Source organism: Camelus dromedarius, chromosome 29, assembly GCF_036321535.1.
Source record: "Camelus dromedarius isolate mCamDro1 chromosome 29, mCamDro1.pat, whole genome shotgun sequence".
Classification (NCBI taxonomy): Eukaryota; Metazoa; Chordata; class Mammalia; order Artiodactyla; family Camelidae; genus Camelus; species Camelus dromedarius.
The window spans coordinates 632008-651799 of record NC_087464.1 but is presented as its reverse complement, the minus strand read 5'-3'; the positions used below and the strand labels follow the sequence as shown (position 1 = coordinate 651799).

At 41.4% G+C, this 19792-nt stretch overlaps 1 protein-coding gene across 2 annotated transcripts in view; it reads left to right on the top strand.

Annotated features, from left to right (window-relative positions):
- LOC116151603 (uncharacterized) overlaps positions 1 to 19792 on the top strand; it is a 65025-nt gene that overhangs the window by 30557 nt on the left and 14676 nt on the right. For both annotated transcript variants that reach the window (XM_064480492.1, XM_064480493.1), the window contains exon 7: positions 12062 to 12253. In XM_064480492.1, coding sequence (XP_064336562.1) covers positions 12062 to 12253 — 192 coding nt within the window. The remainder of the gene's footprint in view (positions 1 to 12061; positions 12254 to 19792) is intronic.

Below are 19792 nucleotides of genomic sequence, written 5' to 3'. Positions count from 1 at the left end.
TTGCGTTAGATTATTTATGAGTGGAATTTTAACTCTGATTATTATTATATTAGATGTATACTTCCATTTCAATCAGTATATTTCTATTTGTATTTTATTTCACTGTGTATTTCTATTTCAATCTACTTCTATTTGATTTTACCTGGAATAATTTGTAAAAATAGAAACAAATTCAAAAGAACTCTTTAAAAAATAACTTTTAGATTTCCTTTAAAGTTACAAATGAATTAAACATCCTCAATCACTATTTCATATTCTTTCTATATTTTAAATTATAAGATACAAGTGAAGATTTATGACATATATACACACAAGATACAAATAATTGTATCAATAATAGCAATGGTGATAGGCATGTATACCCCTGATCAATGAAAATAAACATCACCGGCACATCCACCACGTGCCTCTTCCTGATTGTGTTTCAGTTCCCTCTTGGTTTCTGTGTTTCTTACCCCTAGACTAAGAATTGCTCTATGTATTCAGTGTCATATATATATCTTATTATATTTTACTCCCTGTGTAAAAAAATATATGTGAAATATTTCACTTCATATACTCCTAAATGATAGACTCTTTACTTTTCTATGTTTTAACTGTAGCTGGAAATTATGTTGTTTTATCACTTCATTATTCAGCATTATCTTAGTGAGTTACGTCCATGCTGAAATATGTAGAAGTAGTTTTCCATTTTCACTTCCTGAATGAAATGTTTTATGAATCTTCCATAGTATACTTATCCATCCACCTGTTCTTCCATGATGAGCACCTCGTGTGTTCCCAGTGTTTCTGGTTGCTTTGTGTTTGTGTGTGTGTATGATAGAAACACAACTACTGTAACATTTCTTATAGTATATGTTTCCAGGGATACGTGCCAAGACTTTCCAGCTTCTATACCCAGAGGTATAACTGCTGGAATGTAGAGTATGTGCCCGCTCAACTTTAGTAGATAAAGCCAATTTGTTTTCCTAACATTGAGAAACTTTACAAGAATTTCCATTGTTCTTCATCCTTGCCAGCAGTTGGCGTTTAACTTTTCATTCTTTGCTAAATTAATACATGTAAGTTGATACTTTATTTTGATTTTGAATTTCCTCTTTCCTGATGCTAATGGTTTTGAGCAAATTTTCATGTATTTCCTCATCATTTGGTTTGTTAATTTGTAAAATTCCTTTTCTGGTACGTAGCTGACTGATTTTTTCACTCCCCTGTAATATTGTTACAGATGTCCTTGTTAGATGAGTACAGCATTTTGCTGGAAGGGGTGTGGTTTCCTTCCTCTTGCTGGTGGGTTTGGTCAGCCATTTGTTTTGGCCAATGGTATGTGAATGAAAGTAATGTGAATAACAACTTGAAGTGTGCTTGTGTGTCTGGGCTGGCCCACTTGAGCATTTGGCCAAGCCATGAGATGAAAACTCCAAGTAGCCATTGTTTATACTATTTATCAGCTTGGCCCATAGAATGAAACACATAGTGTTGAGTTGCCCCAGCTGACCCGCAGACATGAGTGAGAAATAAACACTTATTCTTATGTGCCCCTGAGCTCTGACACCTGCTTGTTTTGCAGTATTATGTAGACAATGACTGATAGACATCTGCCATTTTCTTCTATTGGACTGGATGTCCTTTTCTTATGGATTTATGAGAATTCTTTATTTATTCTGAGTTCAAAATTGTTGTACTCCAAATTTGCTGCTGCTTTTCACTCTTTTTTTGATGTAAATATTTCCCCCAGTTTTACTGACGTACAATTGGGAAACACCACTATATAAATTTAAGGTCTACAACATAATGATTTGACTCACATATATCATGGAATAACACAGCAAATGTAGTTAATGTCCTTCATCTCATATAGATACAAAGAAGAAAAAAAATAATTTTCCTTTTGATGAGAACTCTTAAGATTTATGATCTTAAAAACTTTCATACGTACCAAACAAAAGTGTTAACTATATTCATGTTGTAAATTACATTCCTAGTTCTTATTCATCTTATAACTGAAAGTTTTTATTTTTAACCAAGTTCATTCATTTCTTCCTTTCCTTCACCCATGGCCTCTGGTAACCAGTAGTATGCTCTCTCTCTCTTTTTTTTTTAATGAGTTAATTCATTTGTTTTAGATTCCACATGTACATAAATTAATGTGGTATTTGTCAGTTTCTATCTGACCTATTTCACTTAGCACAGTGCTCTCAAGGTCCATCTATGTTGTCAGAAATGGCAGGATTTCCTCCTTTTTGATGGTTGATTAATATTCCATTACATAGATAGATAGATAGATAGATAGATAGATAGATAGATAGATAGATAGATAGATAGATAGATAGGTAGATATCACCACTTCTTCATTCATTCATCTTTTGATGGACACAGGTCATTTCCATGTCTCGGCTATGGTAAGTAATGCTACAATGGGGTGCAGATATCTCTTTGACATAGTGTTTTCATTTCCTTCAGATGTATATTCCAGAAGTGGAATAACTAGATCATATGGTTTTTCTATTTTTAATTTTTTGAGGAACTTTTATACTGTTTTCCATAGTGGTTGTGCTGGTATATGGTCCCACCACTAGTGCACAGCAGTTCCTTTTTCTTCACATTCTTACCAGCATTTGTTATGTCATGTCTTTTTGATACTAGCCATTTCAACAGGCATGAAGTGATATCTTACTGTGGTTTTAATTTGCCTTTCTCTAAGGATTAGTGATGTTTTTCGTGTACCTGTCAGCTATTCATATTACTTTTTTAGAAAAATGTCTTTGTGGGTCCTTTGTCCATTTTTAAATGGGATTATTTGTGAGGTTTTGGTATTGATTTGTATGATGAGTTCTTTATATATTTTAGATATTAACCCCTTATGAGATACATTGTTTGCACATATTTCCCATTCCATATTTTGTCTTTTCATTTCATTGATTTTTTGTTGTTGTTCTGTAGAATTTTTTCAGTTAACACTTGTTTATTTTTAATTTTGTTGCTCATGCTTTAGGTGTCACATCCAAAAAATTATTGCCACAACCCATGTCAAGGAGCTTGTTCTCTTCTGTTTTCCTCTAGGACTTCTGATGTTACATTTACATTTTTAAATCCATTTCAAGTTAAGTTTTGGTCATGGTATAAGATATCAGTCTAGTTTTATTGCTTTGCATGTAAAGATTCAGTTTTCCCAACACCACTTATTGAAGATACTGTCTTTTCTCCATTGAGTATTATTGGCTCCCTTGTCAAATATTAGTTGGCTGTATGCATGGGTTTACTTCTAGGCTCTCAATTTTGTTCCATTGGACTATGTCTGTTTTCATGCAGGTACCATACTCTTTTGATCGCTATATTTTTGTAAACTAGCCTGGAATCAGGAAATGTGATGTCTTCTACTTTGTCCTTTCCCAGGGTTGCTTTAACTATTTGAGGTCTTTGTAGTTCCATATACATGCTAGGATGTAAAGATTTCATTAGAACCTTGATAGGGTTTGCACTGACTCTACAGATTACTTTTGGTAGAATAAATATTTGAAAGTGCCTCTAATTCTTCTAATCCATGAACATAGGATACTTTTGCATATATCTGTGTCTTTTCCAATGTATTTCATCAATGTCTTATAGTTTTCAGTGTAGAGCTATTTCACCTCCTTGATTCAGTTTGTTCTTGAGTCTTTTTGTTTGTTTTGATGCCAATATAAATGAAATTGTTTTATTTGTTTTTGAGATAATTCACTGTTAGTGTATGGGAATGCTACTGATTTTTGAATGTTAATTTTGTATCCTGCAACTTTACTAAATTTGTTGAATAGATTTAAGTTTTTTGGTAGGTCTTTAGGGTTTTCTATATATTAAATTATGCCCTCTGCAAATAGAGGTAATTGACAACTTCTTCCTTTCCAATTCTGGGGCTTATTTCTTCTTTCTTGATTGGTCTAGCTGGAACTTCAAGTACTGTGTTGAATAGGAGTGGTGAGAATGGACATCTTTGTCTTGTTCCTGACTTTAGAAGAAGAGATTTCAACCTTTCACCATTAAGTATGATGTTAGCTGTAGGCTTGTCACTATGGCCTTTATTGTAGTTAGGTGTGCTCCTTCAATACCTAGTTTGTTAAAAGTGCTTATTTAAACAGATTTTGAATTTTGTCAGCTACTTTTTCTGTATCTATTGAGATGATTATATGATTTTTAAATTCATTTTATTAATGTAATTTATCACATAGATTGATTTGCATATGTTGAACCATCCTGGATTTTCTGGGATAAATCCCACGTGATCATGGTAAGTGATCTTTTTAATGTGCTGCTGAATTTGTTTGAAAGTATTTTATTGATAATTTTGGCATCTACCATCATCAGGAATATTGGCCTGTGTTTGCCTTGCTGGTAAAGTCCTTCTCTGGCATTGCTATCAGGGAGGTGCTGACCTTGTAAAATGAGTTTTGAAGTCTTCTCTCCTCTGGGTTTTTTTGGGAAAAGTTTGACAAAAGTTGACATTAACTTTTTCTTTTAATGTTTTTTAAAATAAAACTCGTGAAACCACTTGGTCCTGGGCTTTCCTTCGTTGGGAGATTTCTGATCACTGATTCAGTCTCCTTGCTAGTATTTAGCCTGGATAGATGCTGTATTTCTTCCTGATTCAGCTTTGAAATGTGTATTTCTAAGAATTTTTCCACTTCTTCTAGGTTGTCCGGTTTATTGGAATATCATTGTTCACAGTAGCTTCTTATTATCCTTTTTATGTTTATGATATTGGTTGAAATATCTCCTCCTTCATTTATAATGATTTGGGCCCTCTCTCTTTTTTCCTTGGTTAGTTTAGTCTAGCTAAAGATTTGTCAATTTTGTTTAACTTTTGAAGAATCTATTCTTTGTTTTGTTAATCTTTTAAAATTGTTTTCCTGTTCTCTATTTCACTTATTTGTGCTCTAATTTTTATTATTTCCTTCCTTCCCCTTACTTTGGAATCAGTTTTTTTTTCTTTTTTTAGTTCCTTAAGATATTTATTTCTACTTTCACACCATTGTAGTCAGAGAAGATACTTGGTATGATTTCAACCCTCTTGAATTTGCCAAGAGTTATTTCGTGACCCAGTGTATAGTCTGTCATAGATAATGTTTCATGTTGCTTAAGAAGAATGTATATTCTGCCATTGTCAGAGAGAAAGTTCTTTATATGTCTTTTCGGTTGAAATCTGCTGTTTTCTTACTGATTACTTGTCCAGATGATCTGTCCAATGCTGAGGTGGGGTATTAGAGTTCTTAGCTGGTGTTGTGTTGCTGTTATTTCTCCTTGTAGCTCCGTTAGTTCTGCTGCATATGTTGGGGCACTTCAGCTTTAGGTGCATAAATATGTACAAGTGTGATACCTTCTTGACGGATTGACCTCTTTGTTATTATTCAATGGCCTTCTCTCTTCACATGATTTTTGTTTAAAATATATTTTGTGTGAAGTTAAGTATAGCTACTTCCACTTTTCTTGAGGTGTCATTTGATTAAAATATCTTTTTCCTTCCTCTCACCCTATGCATGTCTTTAAGGCTAAAGCAAGTTCTCATGGGGAGTGTATCATTAAAACTTGTTTTTTTTTTTAATCCTTTCAGCTATTTTATGACTTTTGATTGAAACAATTAATCTATTTACATTTAAAATAATTGTTGATAGGTAAGGACGTACTACTGTCATTTTATTAAATGATTTGTGGCTGCTTTGCAAATGTTACTTAGTTTGTATTCTATTGTCTTTTTTTGTCTTTTGATGTCTTTAGGTATTAATGTTGTTTGACTGATGTATCATCTTCTTTTGTTTAATTAGTACAGGTTTTCCCCTAGTTATTACATAAAATATCTTAAAATTATAACATTCTATTTTGAATTGATAAAAACCTAACTTTTCAATAGCATTACTAAACTTTATACTTTTATTTCTTCTTGTTCTCACATTTTAGTTATTGATGTTTATTTTATATTTGATAACTAATAACATTGTATTTATGAATATTTTACTGTTTGGTGTTTAGCTTTTAAACAAGTTGTTAGTGAATTGCACATCACCATTACTATATTACAGATTCTAATTTTGAATATATATTTACTATGGACAGTAAATTTTATCCTTTCTTACATTTTCACAAATTTTATTACCATATTTTCACCTCCACACAATCTCAGCAATTTTTGTAAGGCAGGTCTGTTGTGATAAACTCCTTCAGTTTTAATGGTTTTAGAACGACAAGGGCCTTGTTACTCTTTCATTTCTGAAGGACAGATTTGCCAGGTGTAATATTCTTGGTTCGCTATTTTTTTCTTTCAATATTTTGAATATATCACCCCTGGGCTAAAATGTTTCCCTTGAGAAATCCACTGATAGTCTTATGGGGTCTCTTCACGTGTTGTTTCTCACGTTTTTCCTTGCTGCTTTCAAATTTCTTTCCTTGTCTTTTACTTTTGACAGTTTCATTGTAAGATGTCTTGATGTAGGCCTATCTGGGTTCAAGCTATTTGGGCCTCATAGGTCTAAATGTCCATTTCTCTCCCCAAGAAGTTTTGAGCCATTATTGCTTTAAATATACTTTCTATGCTTTACTTTTTCTTGTTTTCTTGAATTCTATAGTTATATACATAACTCTACAAATAGTTCTTTCTAGTTTTTTAAATTACTTTGTTGAATGTCTCATTTTATTTATGCATTGTTTTCCTGATTTATTTAGCTGTCTGCCTGTGTGTTCTTGTAGTTCACTGAACTTCTTTAAGTGGACACATATTCTGAATTCTTTGCCTGAATTTGATAGATCTTCATTTATTTGGTGTTAGTTATTGGAACTTCATTAGCTTCCTGTGGTGGTTCTAGTTGGGTGCCGGAACCCTGTGGGTGGCAGGGTGGGGGCGTTGGAGTTGGGGACCCAGCTGGCCTGGTCCACGAAGTTGGCCAGCCCCACGGCCCCGCCGACCTGCCGCCCCGCCGCCCCAGTACCCGGCCCCACTCGCAGGGTCCCTACTGCCTGAGCCCCAGCCAGGCATCCGCGCTGAGGGCGGGAGGGGGAGGGTCGTGCACGCGCACGGACGCGGGAGCGCGCCCAGAGCGCAGGGAAGCTGGGCAGGAGCCCGGCGCTCCTGGACCAGCTCCGGAGGAGGAACGCGGCCTGGGTTGTGGGCCGCCGGGAGCCGTCGCCTCTGCTCCTGCCGCCAGGCAGGTAAGGGGGTGCTGGTAGGGGCGCGCAGGTCGGGGAGTCGGCGGGTGAGGTCTGGGCTGTGCAACTGGGGAGGTTCAGAGGGAGGGGTGTGTAGGTGAGGCCCAGGCCGCGCTTCCCGTTAGGACCCTGAGGCGGCTCCGGGGCCGCCACGCTGGTTCATGGTGCTCCCCCGCCTCCCCACATTAGTCGTCCCTGAACACCGCATCTTCGCTGCCTCTTACACCCGGGTTTGGGAAAGCAGGTGCAGCTCCGGGAGGTGAGAGGTCTCTGGACGGCCAGGGAGCATCTCCGAGGGGCTCTCAGGACAAGGCCAGCTCCTGGGAGGCTGATGCGTTGCTGTCGCGGGTCCCGGCGGTGGCCTCGTTGGCATGAGGGCTGCCCGATGCAAGCCCCTGGATTTTCTTTCCTATTCCCCCGCGGCCTGGACTGGGGCGGCCTCTGCTTCCCCATATTCGCAGGGTGCACATCTGGTGATCAGCCTGCCCCTGGGATGCAGACACGGCGCTGTCAGGGTGCGGGGGTGACCGCGGCAGCGGCGGCATCATTGGCTACAACGGGGAGAGGGGTCTGTCCCTGGGATCCTGTGGATTTGCTCCCATCTACCCCGCGTCCTGAGGGCGGCCTGTGTTGCCCCAGGTTCGCGGGTCGCAGGTGACAGGTCAGTCTGCTCCTGGGAGGCGGGCGAGGTGCGGTCAGTGTGAGGGGGCGGCAGCAGTGACAGCGGGAAATGGGAGCAAATCCCCATGCTTGCACTGGGCAGCCCCAATCCCGCCATCACTTCAGTAGCCCTCTGACAGCATGGCGCCTGCCTTCCAGGAGCAGGCTGATCTGTAACCTGAGTCCCGTGGACCTGGGGCAATAGAGGCTGAGCCCAGGGCTGGTGGCTGGGGAGTTTGAAGCAAATCCACAAACTGGCAGGGTCAGACCCCTAACCCTCCGCCGCCGTCGCCGCCGCCGCTGCCTCCAACCACACCGCGCCCCCCTCCAGGGAGCAGGCTGACCTGGGGATGTGCCTGGGGCAGCAGAGGCCGCCCCCAGGCCATGCCGCAGGGGAGATGGGGGCAAATCACCCAGCTCACCAGGGGTAGCGCCCCTCTCCTCGCCGCTGCCCCAGGTTCGCAGGACACTGGTTTCCAGGACAGTGGGCTCCCAGGAAGCAGGCGCGGTGCGGCTAGGGGGCGGCCGGGAGGGGGGCTGCCCCCGGGGGAGGCAGGTGGACTTGCTCCCATCTCCCCTGGGGCCTGTCCTGGGGGCGGCCTGTGCTGCCCCAGGTTGGCAGGACGCATGTCTTCACGTCAGTCTGCTCCTGGGAGGAGGGCGCCATGTGGTCAGGGGGCAGCGTCAGCAGCAGGCCAGGACTTTAGGAGGACTGGGCTATAACCCAGGATAGCTCATTCTCCTCTCTTCTCTTGCTTCCTCTGTTAGTGGCTGTAGCGGCTTTTCCATTAGAGGTTATTACCAGATACTGAACGTAGGTTTCTGTGACTAACATTTGTAAATCTCAAACTTCCACATTTATCCTTTCCCAGCCCCTTTCCCTGGTAACCATAAGAATGTTTACTAAGCCTACAAGTCTGCTCCTATTTTGTAGGTGAGTTCAGTGTCTTTTTTTTAGATTGCACATACAACTGATATCATATGGTATTTTTCTTTCTGTTTCTAGCTCACTGCACTTAGAATGATGATCTCTAGGTCAAGCCATGTTGCTGCAAATGGCATTATTTTATCCTTTTTAATGGCAGAGTAGTATTCCATTGTATAAATATACCACTTCTTTATCCAGTCATCTGTTGCTGAAAATTCAGTAAGGTCGCTTCCATGTCTTGGCTATTGTATATAGTGGTGCAGGTATCTTTTTGTATTTGAGTTCCCTCTGGATATATAGCAGAAATGGAATTGCTGAATCATAGGGTAAGTCAATTTTTAGTTTTTTGAGGAATTTCCATACTGTTTCCCATAATGGCTACTCCAAACTACACTCCCATCAGCAGTGTAAGAGGGTTCCCTTTTCTCCACACCCTCTCCAGCATTTATCTTCATGAACTTTTGAGTGATGGACATTCTGACTGGTGTGAGGAGATACCTCATTGTAGTTTTGATTTGCATTTCTCTGATAATTAGTGATACTGAGCATTTTTTCATGTGCCTATTGGTCATTTGTATGCCTTCATTGGAGAAATGCTTGTTTAGATCTTCTGCCTGTTTTTGGATTGGGTTCTTTGTTTTTTGTTATTAAGCTTTATGAGTTGATTATATAATCTGGAAATTAAGCCTTTGTCAGTTGAATCATTTACAAATATTTTCTCCCGTTCTGTAGTTTGTCGTTTTATTTTGCTTATGGTTTCCTTTGCTTTTGCAAAAGCTTGTAAATAAGCTCAGTTAGTTCCCATTTGTTTCTTTATTTGTGCTTTTATTTCTATTGCTTGGGTAGACTGCCCTAGGAGAACCTTACTGAGATGTCTGTCTGATAATGTTTTGCCTTTGTTTTCTTCTAAGAGGTTTATAGTATCTTGTCTACATGTTTAAGTCTTTAAGCCATTTTGAATTTATTTTTGTGTATGGTGTGAGGGGGTATTCTAACTTCATTGATTTACATGCAGCTGTCCAGTTTTCCCTACTCCGTTTGCTGAAGAGACTGTCTTTACTCCATTGTATATTCTTGCCTCCTTCATCAAATATTAATTGACCAAAAGCTTGTGGGTTTACTTCTGGGGTCTCTATTCTGTTCCATTGATCCTGTATGTCTGTTTTTGTACCAATACCATGCTGTTTTGATTGTAGCTCTGTAGTGTTATCTGAAGTCTGAGAGGGTTATTCCTCCAGCTTCATTCTTTTTCTTCAGTAATGCTTTGGTAATTCCGGGTCTTTTGTGATTCCATATAAATTTTAGGATGATTTGTTCTAATTTTGTGAAAAATGTCCTGGGTAATTTGATAGGGATTGCATTAAATCTGTAGATTGCTTTGGGTAGTATGGCCATTTTAACCGTATTAATTCTTCCAATGCAAGAACATGGGATATCTTTCCATTTCTTTAGTTCTTCTTTAATTTCCTTAGTGTTTTGTAGGTCTCTGCATATGTCTTTCACTTCCTGGGTCAGGTTTATTCCTAAGTATTTTATTTTTTTTGGATGCAGTTTTAAAAGGAATTATTCCTTTTGTGTAAGGAATGTCACTGGTTTCTGTATGTTGAGGTTGAGTCCTGCTACCTTGCTGAATTGTTTTATTAGCTCTAGTCGTTTTTGTTTGGAGCATTTAGGGTTTTCTATAGATAGTATCATGTCATCCACATATATGACAGTTTTACCTCTTCTCTTCCAATTTAGATCCCTTTTATTTCTTTGTGTTGTCTAATTGCTCTGGCTAGGACTTCCAATACTATACTGAATAGAAGTGGTGAGAGTGGGCATCTTTGTCTTGTTCCAGATTTTAGTAGAAAGGTTTTCAGCTTTTCTTGGTAGAGTAGTATGCTGGTTGTGGGTTTATTATAAATAGCTTTTATTATGTTGAGATATGTTTCCTGTGTACCCACTTTAGTAAGACCATGGCTCAGTGCGTTCAGGGGGCTGGGATAACGGTAGCAGAGGTAACGGTGGCAGAGGGAGGAGAGGGGCTGCCACTCAGGAGCCATTCATTTGCTCCCATCTCCCCTGTGGCTGGGGCTGGGAGCGGCCTCTGCTGCCCCAGGTTCGCTGGACCCTCGTCTTTAGGTCAGTTGTCTCCTAGGAGGCTGGTATGGTGTGGTCAGGGGACAGGGGCAGCAGGAGGGTGGCTTCCCCCTGCAAGCCCTTGGATTTAGTGCCATCTCCCCTGTGGCCTGGCCTCTGCTGCCCCAGGTTTGCAGGACTCACATGTGTAGGTCAGCCTGCTCTCTGGAGGCCTGTGAAGTTTGGTCAGGGAGCAAGGAAGACTGCAGAGGTGGCAGTTTCAGTGGTGGGAGAAGGGGGCTTCCCTGTGCCTCCCTGTGGGTTTGCTCCCATCTTCCCAGGGGCCTGGCCTGGTGGTGGCCTCTGCTGCCCCAGGTTCCCTGGAGGCTTGTCCTCAGTTCATGCTGCTCCTGAGAGGCGGACACTGTGCATTCAGTGTTTGGGGACTGCAGAAGTGACAGCGAAAAATGGGAGCAGATGCCTGCTCTAGCACGTGGCAGCCCCAGTCCTGCTGTTGCCACTGCCGAGTCCCCTAGATAGCCCCCCGCCTGCCTCCCAGGAGCAGGCTGACAGGGAGAAGTGCTTTGCAAGCTGAGGAACTGCAGCTGCCTCCAGCCCCGCCTGCCCGCGCCCTGAGCCTGGGACAGCTGACTGCATGCCCGCACACACTCAGGATCCTTGTCTGGTGGCTGTCACCATGGTGATTGGAGCCTGGACTGCCCCGCCCACGAGGGGTGAGGGGTGAGGGGGTCAGCTCGGGTTAGGGGTGCACTCGGGGTAAGGGGGGAAAGGCTGAAGGATGAAGGGCTGCCGGGAGTGGGGGGACCCTGCTGAGGGGTGGGCGGTAATCCCAGGGTGAAGGGTGAGGGGGACCATCTTGAGATGGTGGGGGGGACCCCAAGTGGGGCATGAGGGGTCAGCTTGGTTTGTGGGGAGTGTGAAGGCAGGGACCTCAGTGTAAGGAGAAGGAGCTTTGTCTTGGGGATCCAGGTCGGGTAGCAGGCCTGGCCAGAGGTGGGGAGGTAGTGACTGGGTGGGGGACTGCATGCAGGGGGTGCAGCTGTTGAATGTGGCCTGGTCCAGGGCCTGTGGTGGTACTTGTTGAGTATCAAGACCCAGTCGGTGGCAGGGTGGGGGCTTTGGGGCTGGGAACATGGAGGGGCGGGCCGCAGGGTAGGCCCTCCCCAACACCCCTCCCCGCCCGGACCCACCCAGCCCCATTCTCCTTTTCCCACACTGCAGGAACCCCAGCCCGAACTTCCTCCTGTGGTCCAGCAGAGGCGGGGCAGGTATGCAAGCCTGGACGTCTGAGCCCGCCCAGAGCAGTGGAAGCTGGGCAAGAGCCCGGTGCTCCTGGACCAGCTACCCAAGGAGGAACGCGGCCTGGGGTCTGGGCCGCCACTTTCTGTCACCTCTGCTGCCTTCACTAGTCAGGTAAGGGGGCCCTGGTGGGGGTGCGCAGGTCAGGGAGCCAGCGGGCGAGGCCTGGACTGTGCAGCTGGGGAGGCGCACAGGGAGGGGTGTGTGGGTGAGGCCCAGGCCGCACATCCTGTTAGGACCCTGAGGCGGGTCCGATCCCCCACCCTGGTTTGTGGTGCCCCAGCCCCCTCATTAGTAGTCTTTTCTGCCGCTTATTCCTGGGTTTGGGAAAGCGGGTGCAACTACTGGAGGTGGGAGGCAGCTGGACAGCCAGGGACCACCTCCCACTGGCCCTCAGGTCGTGGCCTTCCTGTGTAGGTGGACCAGCCTGGCCAGTGGAGGCCACCCCGGACCTTCTGCTTCACAGTTGACCTGGGGCACAATAAAGGGTGGGCCTGGGCCTTTGGGAGCTGGTCGCCCTGCCACAGAGATCAAAAGCTTTTGGCAAGTCTATTTTTAGTCTTTTGAGGACTGTCCCTACTGTTTCCCACAATGGCTGCACCAAACTGCATTACTACCAGCAGTGTAGGAGAGTTCCCTTTTCTCCGCAACCTCTCCAGCATTTCTCCTTTGTGGACTTTTCAATGAAGGCCTTTCTGACTGGTGTGAGGTGATATACTTCATTGTAATTTGGATTTGCATTTCTCTGATAATTAGTGATACTGAGGATTTTTTCATATGTCTATTGATCATTTGTATGTCTTCACTGGAGAATGGCGTGTTTAGTTCTGACCATTTTTGGATTGGGTTGATTTTTGGTTATTCAGTTGTATGAGCTGTTTATATATTCAGGAAATTAACCCATTGTCAGTCTCATCTTTTGCGAATATTTTCTCCTATCTTGTAGGTTGTCCTTTTGTGTTGCTTATGGTTTCCTTTGCTGTGCAGAAAGCTGATAAATTCAGTTTGGTCCCATTTGTTTGTGTATTTGCGGCTTCATGTCTGTTTGCTGGGGTACACTGCCCGAGGAGAGCATTACTGACGTGTGTGTCAGATGTTTTGCCTGTGTGTTCTTCTGAGAGGCGTGTAGTGTCTTGTCTTATGTTTAAGTCCTTAAGCGATATTGAATGTATTTTTGTGCACGGTGTGAGGGAGTATTGTGACTTCATTGATTTCCATGCAGCTGTCCAGTTTCCCCTGCGTCATTTGCTGAAGAGACTGTCTTTCCTCCACTGTATGTTGTTCCTGCCTCGTTTGTCGAAGATTGACCAGAACTTTGTGGGTTTCTCTCTGGACTCTATTCTGTTCCCTTGATCTGTATATCTGTTCCCTCACCACCCCCCCAATGTTTCCAGTTTTATTAGGTAGAATTATTACAGTTTGACAGCACATACACGTTATATTGCGTGTAGATACATATATGCAGTATAGTGCACATTTTTTTTAGTTTACATAATATGTACTACTTACCATTTCTAAGAAGAGATTAGGTTTTTCAACTTACATAGTTATCAAAGGGCTAAAGCCAACTACAAAAGAAGAATCAACAGAATGCGGTATTAACGATCATAAAGGACAGTCAGATGTGCTTACACATATTGAAGAAGTCAAAATGAAAGTTAGTCCACTTGTGGCCTTATTATTATTGTTGTTATTGTTTTGATTCCTCATATAAATGATATCATATGGCATTTTTCTTTCTCTTTCCGGCCCACTTCACTTAGAATGTCAATCTTCAGGTCCATCCATATTGCTGCAAGTGGCATGATTTTATTCTTTTATGGCTGAGTACTGTTCCATTGTATAGATGTACCACATCTTCTTTATCTAGGCATCTGTTGACGGACATCTGGGTTGTTTCCATGTCTTGGCTGTCGTAAAGAGTGCTGCTGTGAACACTGGGGTGCATGTGTCTTTGAATTTTATTTTTCTCCGGATACGTTCCCAAGAGTGGGATTTCTGGATCACATGGTAGGTCTAATTTCATTGTTTTAAGGAGCCTCCATACTGTCCTCCATCGTGGCTGCACCAGTCTACGCTCCCACCCACATTGTTGAAGGGTTTCCTTTTCTCCACACCCCCTCCAGCATCTATCATTTGTAGACTTTTCAAAGATGGCCATTCTGGCTGGTGTAAGGTGATACCGCATTGTAGGTTTGATCTGCATTTCTCTGACAATGAGTGATGCTCAGCATTTTTTTCGTGTGCCCTATGGGCCATTTGAATATCTTCTGTGGAGAATGGTTTGTTTAGGTCTTCTGCCCATTTTTGGATTGGGTTGCTTGTGTCTTTGCTATTAAGCTGTATGTGCTGTTTGTGTGTTTTGGAAATTAGTCTCCTGTCAGTCACATCATTTGCAAAGGTTTTCTCCCATTCTGTAGGTTGTCTGTTCATTTCGTGGATGGTATCCTTAGTTGTGCAAAAGCCTTTGAGTTTAACTCGATCCCACTTGTTTATTTTTGCTTTTATTTCCAATAGTCCAGGAGCTGGTTCAAAAATACATTGCATTAATGTATGTCTGTGAGTGTTGGGCCTGTGTTTTCCCCTAGGAGTTTCACAGTATCTGGTCTTACATTGAGGACTTTAATCCATTTTGAGTTTATTTTTGTACATGCTATTGGAGAATGTTCTCATTTCAGTCTGTTACAGGCAGCTGTCCAGCTTTCCCAGCAGCACTTATTGAAGAGACTGTCTTTCCTCCACTGTGTGTTCTTGCCTCCTTCATCATGGGTTAATTGACCACACGTGTGTGGGTTTATTGCTGGACTTTCTATCCTGTTCCATTGATCCCGTAGGTCTTTTTTTGTACCAATGCTGTGCTGTTTTGACTGTAACTCTGTAGGATTGTCTGAAGCCTGGGAGGGTTATTCCTCCAGCTTCGTTTTTTTTCTTCCATAATGCTTTGGTAATTTCAGGTCTTCTGTGTTTCCATATAAGTTTTAGGATGGTTTGTTGTAGTTCTGTGAAAAAATGTCCTCGATACTATGATAGGGATCACATTAAATCTGTAGATGGCTTTGGGCAGCGTGGCCACTTTGACATTATTAATTCTTCCAGTGCAAGAACATGGGATGTCTTTCCATTTCTTTAAGTCCTATTTCATTTCCTTAGTCAGGGTTTTGTAGGTCTCCACATAGAAGTCTTTCACTTTCTGGGGCAGATTTATTCCTAGTCTTTTATTTTTTGGATGTGGTTTTAAAAGGGATTATTACTTTCATGTAAAGAAATGCCACTGATTTCTGTATGTTGATACTGTCTTCTGCTACCTGGCTGAATTGTTTGATTAGCTCTAGTTGTTTTTATGCGGAGGCCTTAGGGTTTTCTATATATGGTTTCATGTCATCTGCATATAATGACAATTTTAACCTCTTCGCTTCCAATTTAGATCCCTTTTCTTTCCTTCTGTTGTCTAATGCTATGGCTAGGACTTCCACTGCTTACTATGTTGAATAGAAGTGGTGAGAGAGGCCATCCTTGTCTTGTTCCAGATTTTAGCAGAAAGGCTTTCAGCTTTTCACTGAAGAGTATCATGCTGGCTGTAGGTTTGTCATAAATAGCTTGTATTATGTTGAGATATGTTCCGTCTCTACCCACTTTGGGAAGACCACGGGCTCAGTGTGGTCAGGGGGCTTGGGAGGAAGGTAGAAGTAGCAGTGGTGGGAGGAGGGGGGCTGCCCCTTGGGAACCAGTCATTTGCTCCCATCTCCCCCGTGGCCTGACCTGGGGGTGGCCTCTGCCACCCCAGGTTCACCGCACCCACGTCTTTAGGTCAGTCTGCTCCCAGGAGGCTGGCGTGGTGTGGTCAGGGGGCAGGGGCAGCAGTGGTGGGAGTGGGGCTGTCCTGTGCAAGCCCTTGTGTGTAGTCCCATCTCCCCAGTGGCCTGGCTTGGGGGCAGCCTGTGCTGCCCCAGGTTTGCAGGACTTTCATGTGTAGAAACAGACTCATAGACATAGAATACAAACTTGTGATTGCCACGGGGCAGTGGGGTGGGAAGGGACAGACTGGGAGTTCGATATTTGTAGATACTGGCAGACATATGTAGAATAGATAAACAAGATTATACTGTATAGCACAGGGAAATATATACAAGATCTTGTGGTAGCTCACAGTAAAAAAAATGCAACAATGAACATATGTATGTTCATGTATAACTGAAAAATTGTGCTCTACACTGGAATGTGACACATTGTAAAATGACTTTAACTCAATTTAAAAAAGCAAAAAAAAAAAAAAAGACAAGGCAGACAAAAAAAAGAATAAATAAACCTAATTACCTACTCCCACGCCGCAAAAATAATTATTAAATAAAAGATTTTAAGGAGCAACAAAAATGACAAGCAGGAGTGACCTGCAAAGATTACAAAGTCTTACAAAGTTCTTATTTCCAGGTCTCTGTGTTTTAATTCGTGATTTTCTTACAAAATAGTAAGTAATTGGAAGCCTCCTTTGATTTCTGTCCTTCTTTTTTATGTCTGAATATGAGACTTAGAAAATCTCAACTTCCTTCCACTAGCTAGACCTGAGGTGGCCCATCTTCCTAGGACACACACAAAAGTTGTGCTATTTTAAAAATGCAATTCAGTAGGTCTCCTGACTAGTAACAGAGTCACAGGTTATCCCCCATTACATGCCCTCTGGGGCATTTAGTCTAGACAGAGTTAAGTTCAACACTTGGCACAGAACGTCTATTCGGAGAGAAGCCAAAAACTGAAAAGAATTTTTTTAGAATTAATAAGATACTAAGTTCCTATCTTCTTTCATGATGAGTTATTATAGAAAAATAACTGCATACCTTAAAAGGTAAGAATCAAATTTTCAAATGGGTGAAATTAACCTCCAGCTCTCAGAAAAACATACTTCAAATACAGTTTAGCTGAATGTATTTCCAGTGCCACTGAGCTTAGAATTGACACCTTTGATGAAATTTAAAGTGTGATTGAAAAGTAAAAGGATTGTGGTGCTTGAATGGAAACATTTATAGATTTTACTATAAAAAAGTTTTATTTTCTGTTGTGTAAATAGACCGTAGACCTGTGCTGGAGATGCCAGTGTATGTTTTGCATCCACCACTCCCATCCTGGCTCCTGCTCAAAAGGTAGACCTAGGTAACTGTTCTGGGAACTAGTGGCCCCGACTTCCCAGTGTTAAGAATAATGCAAGCCTGTATCTCACTCTAGTTGGGAATGTTCTTCCTAAGTGTATTCTGGCTTATTGATCAAATAAGCTAGTATTAATTCCATTTAATGTTTACGATTATAAAAAGTGTAAATTTGTGTTCAACCAAATTGAATTATTATTCTGAATTCCAAGAGTAGTTGCATTTTATAGTTTGTTAGCTTGAAGACTATATTTAGGTAACTTAAAACCTTAGACTTAAATTAATTCTCAGGTATTCATCAGATGCCTAAATCATTCCTAAGATATGACAATGAAACATTGGTTACTAAGCATACTTTTCAGTTTATATGCTTTTGTTTTATATTTTAAATGCTAAAAAGAGGCTATTTCTTTGGTGTGTTAATGAATGTGCTTATTTTTGCAATTTTGAGAAGCCTTATAAAGGATGTGGACAGCTATAGAAAGTTGTATTACATATATTCATAAGCTTTGCCTATCTGCTAAAATGTCAGTGTATATCATAAAATTCACAATTACCCTCTAGTTTTTTTGTGAAATAAAAGCTATTTTGGTTAAAAGTTGCTATTAATACAAATGATTGCAGCCATATACTTTGGAGCAATAGTTTCAGAGAAATACAACTACTATGCACATGCTTTTGTTTTTCAAGGAAAATAGTTCATTCCTAATGCAGCCATTCTCAGGGCTTTTGATCTACAAACTCCTCTGTACCACATTTCCACCAGCAATGTATGGGTGAATTGTTTTCTCTGTATCTTCACCAGCATTTGGTGTTGTCATTATTTGTTATTTTGGCCATTCTGCTAGGTATGAAGTGATATCTCCTCATAGTTTTGACCTGTATTTCTCTAAGGGCTAATGCTTTTGAACATCTTTTGATGTGCTAATTTGCCTTCTGTATAACTTCTTCAGTGAAATGTCTTTTCATTTTTTGTGGATATATATAAATTTTTTTAAACTGAAGCGTAGTCAGTTTACAATGTTGTGTCAATTTCTGGTGTACAGCACAATGCTTCAGTCATAATGAACATACGTATATTTGTTTTCATATTCTTTGTCACCATAAGTGACTGCAAGATAGTGAATATACTTTCCTGTGCCTATACAGTATAAACTTGTTGTTTATCTAATTTATATATATTAGTATCTGGAAATGCAAATCTCGAACTCCCAATTTATCCCTTCCCAACCCTTTCCCCCATTCAAGGCCCAAATGTTGAGAGAGTCCTGTCTCTTTGGCATATTTTGTCCTCTGGCAGCATCTCTTTTCTCCACTCTATTCAGCATAGCATGTCCTGTTCTAGCACGCCAAATCCAAGAGAGGGAATTTTAGGTATAAACGGTATGTATTGGCATATTTGAGAGATAACACTAACATGGTTTTACATTGTAGTATTGTGTATCTGGGAACATGGTTAAAGTGGTAATTCCTTCTAGTGTGTTCTTGACACTGCTCCCCTTATCCTCCTCCTTATTAAAAAGCCATTAGATTGCCCTTTCTCCAATGAGGCTCTGACCCTTAGGTTCATATTCTTCCAGATGAGAATACCTAACACATGAATGCAGAGCTCACTATATGTCAGGCACTGTATTAAACACCCTACATGCACTATCTCATTTAATTCTTATGACACCATTATACGAACATTACACAAATATAAAATTGAGATTATAACAGAAAGATGAGAAAACCGATTTCAAAGAAGTTAGATAACTTGCCTGCATTCACACGACTAATAAGTTCTTGAGCCTGCACGAGGCTTGCCTGAGTCTCCAACTTACTCCCTTACCAGTACATTAACCCTACATTATGCCGTCAATTGCAGAACTAGCTGCTCATTTTAGCCTGTTAGTATTTGAAGAACAGGCCTTTGTCATTTGGCCATCATTTAAGCACTGCTCCCTGCCTAACCCAGCTAATGTCCCCACAGCTCAGTTTCCAGGCAGCCTGTCTTTTCTGTAGCTTGTCTCTCCTCTAGATCTTGCTCAAAATCTGTTTCTCTGTCCCTGCTGTTGGATTAGTGGATTCAGACATTCTGCTTCCTCTCCCTCCTTTCCTCTAAGTGTCTTTCCTCTATAATTTTCCCTACAAGATTCTCATGCAGCTTTCACACGCTCATAAGACAGACTCATTCACAGTATTAATACGTATGTTAAAAAAGAGAGTTGCCATTTTGGAGGCAATTTTATTTATTGTTTTTCTTACTACTTACTGTTTTCCCTAAACTGTTATCAGACTTAAGATTCATCCATTTATATATTCAATATATTTTTACGGTTTCCAAACCAGAACCCAATTTATTTACCTATCATTACAGAGTGAAGAAATATTCTGAATATTACTTAAGTGTTATATTCTTTCTACTTAACAATGTCAATGCTGAATAAATATTCTTAAGTATTTGCTGAGTGTCTATATATCTAGCAACTACCCTAGATAGTACTGATTACCCTTCCACACAAGTTTTTTTGGT